General features: G+C 40.6%; 1 protein-coding gene across 3 annotated transcripts; it reads left to right on the plus strand.

The window, feature by feature from the left end:
- The first annotated feature begins 909 nt into the window (after positions 1–909).
- Positions 910–9,041, plus strand: spdya (speedy/RINGO cell cycle regulator family member A). Of its 3 annotated transcripts, none has more exons than XM_011490774.2 (7): positions 910–1,037; positions 1,764–2,008; positions 2,079–2,137; positions 5,892–5,977; positions 6,073–6,244; positions 6,352–6,664; positions 8,672–9,041. In XM_011490774.2, exons 2-7 carry the CDS (start codon positions 1,801–1,803, stop codon positions 8,728–8,730), a joined length of 897 nt encoding a protein of 298 aa, XP_011489076.1. In that variant the 5' UTR covers positions 910–1,037; positions 1,764–1,800; the 3' UTR covers positions 8,731–9,041. The 3 variants fall into 3 exon arrangements, with proteins under 3 accessions (XP_011489076.1, XP_020569029.1, NP_001265817.1); XM_020713370.2 differs by having other exon boundaries at positions 911–1,031; positions 6,316–6,664; NM_001278888.1 differs by having other exon boundaries at positions 938–1,037; positions 6,316–6,664; positions 8,672–8,995.

Raw genomic sequence — 9,041 nt, forward strand, 5'->3', positions numbered from 1 at the left:
TTTGTTTATTCATTAATTCATCTTCTTCCGTTTTGTCCCTTTCCAGGTCACTGGGCTGCTGGAGCCTATCCCGGCCACTTATGGGCGAAGGCAGGGTACACCCTGAATCGGGCCGACAGTCTGTCGCAAGGCCACAGTCACACACCCATGCGCACTCACAACTATGGACAATTTAGAGTAACCATTTAACCTATGAAGCACGTTTTTGGACAATAGGAGGAAGTTGGAGTCCCCGGAGAAAAACCCACGCATACAGGGGGAGAACATGCCAACTCCACACAGAAAGGTCCCCTATTGATGTTCTGTTTTAGGTCCCCCATCCGGGACTTGAACCGGGGGCCTGGTTAAAAACATAAACATCATAATTAAAAGACCACTGCAAACATCTTTATTTTAAAAAAAATTGTCATGGGGGACTTTAAGTAAAAAAACAAACAAACAAACAGCAAGGCTGTGTAAGGCTTAAACAGAGGGTTTGTGTAGCGTAATTTTGATTAACTTTAAAAAAAAAACCTGAAATAATATTTTAAAAATTTCAAAGAAACAGGGTAAACAAAACAAGAAGAAAAAAAAAGAGCATTAAACATAAAAACAGACTCTTCCTTGTATTTACTTTAAATAACTGTCAGCTGTCATCGTAAAGTCATAAACAGAACTTTAATCCTAAATAAAATATTTTTCCAAATATAAATTCCTTCGTATTCATCATTTGTCCTTTTTTAAATCTGAAAATGATAGAAAGTGTAAAAATATGTGAAATTCATTTCTATACCAATCCCCGTTCATATATTAGCAGCCAAAATAAAAAAAATTGAATGTTCGAATTTCATAAATAAAGGATGATTTCTTAAAATGTACATTTATTATATTAATGCCGTCTTTAGCTTTGGGTTTTCGCTTCCGCAAAGGAGAAGGGACCGGCGGGAAATACCGAGGCATTGAGTGCGCATGCGCGTTCTGCTCAGTTCTGCTCCAGCAGTCGCGCGGTGAAAGATCTCTTCGCGCTGCTAACTCGACTGTGACGGGTCCACGTAAGTGTAAGTGTCACTTTTACCACTCAAACTTGGAAGCAGGCTCGTTTCACAAGATTGAATATTATCCGACGGTCTCGCAGGTTCGAGCAGGAGTCACGTGTTTGAAGGCTGAACGGGAACTCGGTCAATGTTTTAGATTTCTCCTTCTAGCTAGCTTAGCTACTGTAGCCGAAACCTCCTCCATTGATTCATGATTGACATATGAATGAATGTGCTAATTTGCGGGTATAATTTTTTTTATTACGTATCATTACGGAACTTATGCAGATAAATAATTTTTCCAATGACTGATTTTAAAGTCCCCTCTGGAAATGTGCACTAAACTCAGACTGCTGCTGTTTGGACACATTTCATGTTTGTGTCTTAATGTCTGTCTGTCATTATCATCATATTATTGTTGTTTGCATTCACAGTATGCCAATAGGTTCTCACTTTAAATATACTCTAGATTTACTTTTATTTTGAACTTCAGTAGTTTTTGATGCATTGAAATGAGTTCTTTAAGGTTTGAAAGAATAATGTAAATGTAATTCACCCAAAGATAAGCTTAAACGAATGTAAATCCATTAAATTTGAGCTTTTTGGTGATTAATGGGATAAAAATTCTTACAAATTCCATCAAAAATTCTTGCAAAAATTCAAACAAATCTTCAGCAAATGCTCAGATAAATAAATGTAGTCAATGATACACTAAATTAATGTGTTAACCTGTCTGCCATTTCCAACCAGCAATTTTTGGTGGTCCAGATCACATATGCACTAGAAGATGAAGACTCCCCCTTCTGCGTCTCTGCGAGTGAAACGGAAAAATGTTCGTCAAATCAGAAGACACCTCTGCCAAAACAGTGCCTTTGGTCCAGACGCTGAGGGATTCTCCTGGAAGATTGATCCAAGCCGAGACATTTGCTATGTGACGATGCTTCCAGCAGCTGTCATCCAGCGCCAGGAAATGTCGTCGTACTTCCGACTTCTGGGTGAATTACCGGACTTTAATGTCTCTCACAAATCCAGGGTTCCATGGTTAATTTTGAAACTTGATTTTAGATGATAAACTGATACACGACTTCTTGAGGATGGATTCCTGCTTTAAAATGACAGACAAGGTAAGATGGCCTCCAAATGTTTGTCACAGGTTTTATGTAATCCATAGATGTCCTGAGTCTGGCCTTCTAGGGCATTTTCTGCCTCTTTAAAGGGCCTGTGCCATGCAAGATCAATGTTTTGAGCTTGTAATTCTATATGAACAATCCCAAAGCAGTATTTTAAAGAGTCTACGCTGCCAGCACCCCCCCCCCCCCCCCCCCCCCCCCCCACACACACCCCAGGCTAACTCACACACAGACTTTTTACGTGGTGGACAAAATTGTTGGTACCCCTCAGTTAAATATAAAAGTCCACAATGCTCACTGAAATGACTTGAAACATTCAAAAGTAACAACAGTAACAATAATTAAAATTTATTGAAAACTAAACAATCTAAATCAGCCTTTACTTTTGAGTTGTTGATCAACAGAAGTATTTAAAAAAGAAAAAAAACTAATGAAATAGGGCTGGACAAAAATGATGGTACCTCCATAAAAGACTGAGAACTAATTGTCCAGGGGGTCATGATGAACTCAGGTATGTCCTTTAATTGACATCACAGCTGTTTTCAAACCCATAATGAGTCAGTGTGCCTATTTAAAGGGAGTCAAATAGTCACGTTGCTGTTTGGTTAAAGGTGTGAACCACACTGAAGATGGACAACAGAAAGCCAAGGAGAGAATTGTCCCAGGACGTTAGAAACACAATTATAGACAAACATCATGAAGGTAAAGGCTTTAAAACCATTTCTAAGCAGCTTGAAGTTCCTGTAACCACAGTGGCACATATTATTCAGAAGTTTAAGACCCACGGGACAGTAGCCAACCTCTCTGGACGTGGCAGGAAGAGGAAAATTGATGACAAATGGAGGAGACGGATAGTTGGAACTGTATCCAAAGAGCCCAGAACAACCTCCAAAGACATTAAAGGTGAACTCCTAGATCAAGGTACATCAGTGTCAGATCGCACCATTCGTGGTTGTTTGAGCCAGAGTGGACTTCATGGGAGACGACCAAGGAGGACACCACTGTTGAAAGGAAATCCTAAAAAAGCCAGACTGGAATTTGCACAAATGCATGTTGACAAGCCACAAAGCTTCTGGGAAAATGTCCTTTGGACAGATGAGACCAAACTGGAGCTTTTGGTGAGGCACATCAGCTCTATGTTGGTAGACTCAAAAATGAAGCATCCAACCAAAAGAACACTGTCCCTACTGTGAAACATGGAGGAGGCTCAGTTCTGTTTTGGGGCTGCTTTGCTGCATCTGGAACAGGGGGTCTTGAAGTTGTGAAGGTCAAATGAAATCTCCAGATGATCAAAGCATTCTGGGTAGAAATGTGCTGCCTAGTGTCAGAAAGCTTGGTCTCAGTCGCAGGTCATGGGTCTTCCAACAGGACATCGATCCAAAACACACAGCCAAAAACCCCAAGAATGGCTCAGAGAAAAGCGTTGGACTGTTCTGAAGTGGCCTTCTATGAGCCCAGATCTGAATCCCATTGAACATTTGTGGAAGGAGCTGAAACATTTGGAGAAGACACCCGTCAAACCTGAGACAACTGGAGCAGTTTGCTTATGAGGAGTGGGCCAAAATACCTGTGGACAGGTGCAGAAGGCTCATCGACAAATACAGAAACCGTTTCATTGCAGTTACTGCCTCAAAAGGTTGTGCAACAAAATATTAAGTTATGGGTACCATCATTTTTATCCAGCCCAATTTCATTAGTTTGTTTTTTTAAATAATTCTGTTAATCAACAACTCAAAAGTAAAGGCTGATTTAGATTATTACATTTTCAATAAATTTGAATTTACTGTTACTTTTGAACGTTTTAAGTCATTTCAGTAAGCATTGTGGACTTTCTTTCTTTAACTGACGGGTACCAACAATTTTGTCCACCACTGTATAAACACAATATGAACATCATCTTTGCAAAAGTTCAGATTTTTGTTTTGGTGGGAGAAACGCTGCTGAGGGCGGCTCTAGGTTGTCATGACAAGGAGCAAAAGCCGGTGACTCTGTCGTCTTACGTCCCGGTTGGAAAAGAATTCACAGAAATAATGCATTCTTCAGTCTGCCAAAGGTAATTTTTGATCATATATACATGGATATTTTTACTATAAAAGGCTTAAGTATAGCATGGTATAGGCCCCTTGAAATGGCTGTGTTTTCGGCACCATAAGGTGCGCTGTAATATAAGGTGCAAAAAAAGGTAAACGAGGCAAAACGAGTTTAGTTGAACTTTATTCCAATCTTTAACAATCCACTCACATTATTTCTTTTTATCAATCTTTTCCAACAAACCTATTAAAGTGTCTGAATGAAATAACCGCAACATTTTGGAATCAAACTTGCCAGGTTCCCTCTCATCGTTGTTGGACTCTGTTTGCTGCCAAGTGGCTCTTCAGCAATGATGGCAGGTTTAGTAGAAGCTCATACAACAGCTACAGCTCAGACTTTAGCCCATATGTCCATTCACAAATGGAGGAGCTGCCATCCGTCTGTCATCCATCGCTCCCACCACTCTATCCTGCTGTTCCTGCCGTGGCACCGGGAATGAGTCTTTTTAGGCCTGAAGGGACCTCAGAGTATGATCAAACACTCATCCTTAGGGTTGAATCTGAGTGACTTGCACAGACTCGCATGCAGCAAACATACTAGAAACACCTTTGTGTACAGTTTGACTGGATCTTTGTGCAGAGCGCGGCAGGCGGCCATGTGCCTGTGGGGAGCATGGACTTCCTGGAGCGCTCAAAGTCAGACACATCAGGGCTCCACTGTAATGTCGCCTGAGCGGGAGAAAACCGTCCATTTCAGCATGATCATCTCCTAAACGAACAGATGCTGTCAGACCAATCATCCGCGTATTTTTGGGACTGGCCGTGTAAAATGACACGACGGGGACAGCTTGTGCTCTGAAATGCCGTCCCAATCTTTGTTTTGGTCGCACTGAAGTGGGTTTCTGCCGGACCCTCTAGATGTGGCACAACTTTACCTCCACACACATCGTTTCCTTGGAGCACGGCTACCACTTTTAGGACAAACTGCCATGGGGGAAGATTCCAGATATGAATTTGGATTCAGGTGTGCCATGCGCCACAATCATTGTTTGTGACCCACCTGGGTCCATCAAAACACGCACAGTGCGCTCATCTGTGCGATCGCTACTCCTGTCAGCAAGAACTGGTCAAACAGGCGCTTCCCAAATTGGCACAAGAACATTTTTACAGGTTTTGAAACTCGGTGCACACAAAAGGCTCGATTTAAAAAAAAAAAAAAAAAAAGAGATTCGGCTTTTAAGTGCCTAATAGTGCTGCTAATACTGTAAGATTATTTTTAAGCAGAAGTTACAAATGAGAGCTCACTTCTCCTCTTTGATTATTATCAGTTTTTAATTGCATTCATATGAAAACTGTCAAGTGAGTTTTATTTTTCCACAGTTGTCACTCACAGAAAAAGGTTTTCTGTTGACGCTTTAACTACTTTAAAAAAAACAAAAGTTTTAACCAAATTGTCAAATCCTGAGTCAGGAGCAGAGGAAAAAATGCCGTTTGAAAGATTGTAGATGTGACAGGAAATAGTCTGGGCGAGCCACAAGCTTCCTGCTCCGCTCCATTCTGATGCAGACAAATACATCCATGTACGTCGTTTTCTGCAGCTGAGCTGGCTGAAAATGGTAAACTCATAATTAATGGGAACAGGTTTACAATAGATCAAGAATGACCAGTGGGACTTGAAAGGCAAAAACATTTGAATGGACTTGTTTTCTTTCTTCCAGTACCTTTTAGCCATGACCTTTGTGTACTTCAAACGAGCTCACTTCACTATTGCTGAATACAACAGAAGGAATTTTTTCATCGCACTGTAAGTTCAGTTGGAAATGATCCATTTTTTGTTTGATCATTAGTTCATTTCTGGCAGAAGTGAAGTGTTTAAACGGAGCTTCTGTTCCTCTGCAGTTATCTCGCAAACACCATGGAGGAGGATGAAGAGCAGAGCAAGTATGAAATCTTTCCCTGGGCTCTGGGCAAAGGCTGGAGGAAACAGTTTCCCCGCTTCCTCCAGCAGCGAGACGTGCTGTGGGCTCGCATCCAGTACCGAGCCGCTGTCAGCCGGCGCTGCTGTGAGGAGGTACGCCACAAAGAAAGCGTCCAGGAGCCCCCCTGAGAAGTGTTTGATGCCTCTCTGATTCTGCCCTCCAGGTGATGGCTGTTGTGTCTTCCCATTCTGTGTGGCAGCGAACACGGTCTGATCACCACAGTGGTGCCCAGCGGCAGTACAGCGATCCAGGCTCGCCTTTTCCACGGGGGCCCTCCGCCTCCCCGCCCTCCTGTGGCCTCTGCAACGATGGCGGCAGGTTGCATCACAGGGCCGTCTCCCTGTCTGTCTCCAGAAGCTCGCCAAGGCAGACGCTGGAAAAATCCCACTCATTTACGACTGCTGCTAGTTTGGAGGTCACCCCCCCTCGAGTTGCTGCCCCCCAGAGGAAAACGGTGAAGTCAAAGAGCCAGGCACAGCCATCGCAGCGCTTCTGCCCTGAGGAGATGGCCAGTAGGTCTCAGTAAAACTACAGACACAGGCATCCATGTCTCTGTCAGTCATTAGGAGCACTTGTGGTAAAAAGAAGTCCCAGAAAAATCTGATGAAAATAAACAGAGACAGTTATTTCTTTAAAAGTGACGCTTTGAATAGTAAAAAATTTAAGAAATTTAAAAAAAAAAAGACGTTAGATTCCTGAAGCCAAAACATTAAAAAACACTAATTTTGGAAAACATAACTAATTTTCAGAAATCAAAATGAACTTTTAAAAAAATGGAACAAGTTGAGAAACCTGGAAAGTTAGTATTATAGGACGTCACTGATTGGATGTTTGAGTTTTAAAGAAGGAAAGCAGACGCATGTTTGGCTGAACTGTAGGAAAGAAATCTTTATATCTGAATTTCTGTGGTGGGCGTGGCCAGAAGATCAAAGAAATGTATTCATCATCCAATCAGTGATATCCCATAATACTACTGTTTTTGTTGCTGCTTTTGTTTCATTTTATAGCATGAAACAAAATCTGGAAATTGCTTTAGCCTTCTGAATTTGTTTTTTTCTGTTCATTTTATTTTTAATTAGGTTTTGGTTTCTGAAATTTCATTTTGATTTCTAAAATGTTGGATTTTTTATTAATTGTCTTGCTTTTTTAGTTGTGAACTTTTATATGTTTTGCGTTGCATAATTTGGGCTGTTGGGCCACCGTAGTTTCCATATAAAAACGTACTTTAATTTAAAAGTATTCAACAAAAACTGTTCATCGCTCCTCAGAAAATAAGTAAACCTTTTGAAATAAATACACAAATAAAGAATTAGAAAAAAACAATATTGCAGGTAGTTTTTCTATGTGGTCTAGCCAAGAAAAGTAAAGTTTACATCTATTTAAATTGTAACCAAAAACAAGTGTTTTGTTACATTTCTGTGTGTGAAACATAACTGAGCAAAGTCTGATGTTTGAATTAGAAAAAATAGAATTTTTATGAGGTTTGAGTCGATTCAATTTACATTCCAGTGAATTCATGGTAGAATTGAGTTGTTGCAGATGCTGCAGATTCCTCTAATGTGCGGCAGAAAACATCAGGTTTTTCATTTTAAATAGTTACTATATAGAAAAAGCAACTAGTACTGTAAAGTAAAAAAACAACAACATTAAAGTAAACCAACTTTTTCCCTCATTCACCAACAGTTTGTATCACAAGTGGAACTAAAAGATTTGGATGGATTTTTGAGCCTCGATGCCACAGAAATGAATTGAAGGTCAGGAACCAGAATGAAGGCCAGCGGATGATAGATGTACTTTGAAGGATTTGAAGTCCACTGAATGGTTTGAAAAGTATTCCTTTAATTAGCTCTGATTTAATCGTGGTTTGTTCAATTTCCACATTTGTGTTTGAGATGATCTACAAACTTTAAGATGAACTTTAAATCACTGCTGACATCACTCTATACTACTAATTTACTCCCTTTAGACACATTATTTTCAAAGCCAGTTATGTGAAGCTTTTTCAAAAGTTGTGAAATATTTCAAATTTGGTAAAAAGGCCATTTTCTTTATGCCAAAAATCCAACAGTTTGTTTATGGTTTTATAGTTCTTGTTTTATTTTGTAAAGGGAGAAGTGAGACTTTGAGTTGTGTTCAGTGAGAAATGGACCCAAATGTTGCTTCCATCCCTGCTGAGTTTGGTTGGAGATGACGTCAGCTGCCGTTTCCATCCCAGCTTCTGTTTTTCCAGCAGCAGATGGAAGCTGGAGCAGCCGTGTTCTCCATTCCTGACACATATCAAAGGATGGGTTTGCCCTCCATCCTGATCAGTGACATGAGATCTGCCCGGCAACAATAAGACCTGCTTTTTTCCTGCTTCACATCCAACTGTAGAAAACTTCTGAGTTCACAGAGGACATGTGTAAAACTTGATGCACAGTTTTAACACAAATCAAACATGATGGCGTGTTTGGTTTAGGAATCTAAAAGCCTCCAGACTGATTATTTGTACTAATTTAAGTATATTTTGTGATTTTTAGGGGAGCCCTTTTCCTATGACTCGTCATACGGCATCATGGACTGGATGAGCGAGGTGTGAAACACCAGCGTCAGCATCTCATCTCTTCTGTGTATGAAATGAACGTCACACTCATGGAATGAAATGTTACTTTAGAGATCTGAGGCTCCACGTTTGTATCAATTAACCTGAAACAATGGTGATGGTTTCATGAGCTCCTGCTTCACCTGAAGGCCACATCTTCAAACGTGGCTCCAGCTTCATTATTTATTTAACTTATTTCTGCTTGTTGTCACGGAGTTTCTCATGTTTAACAGACCTGCTGGAGGAGTTCAGTACTGCATAACTGTTGAGTCGCAGGGCTTGAGTTCAGAATAAAAGGTTCAACTCGG

The sequence above is a fragment of the Oryzias latipes genome, chromosome 22 (genome assembly GCF_002234675.1).
Source record: "Oryzias latipes chromosome 22, ASM223467v1".
NCBI lineage: Eukaryota > Metazoa > Chordata > Actinopteri > Beloniformes > Adrianichthyidae > Oryzias > Oryzias latipes.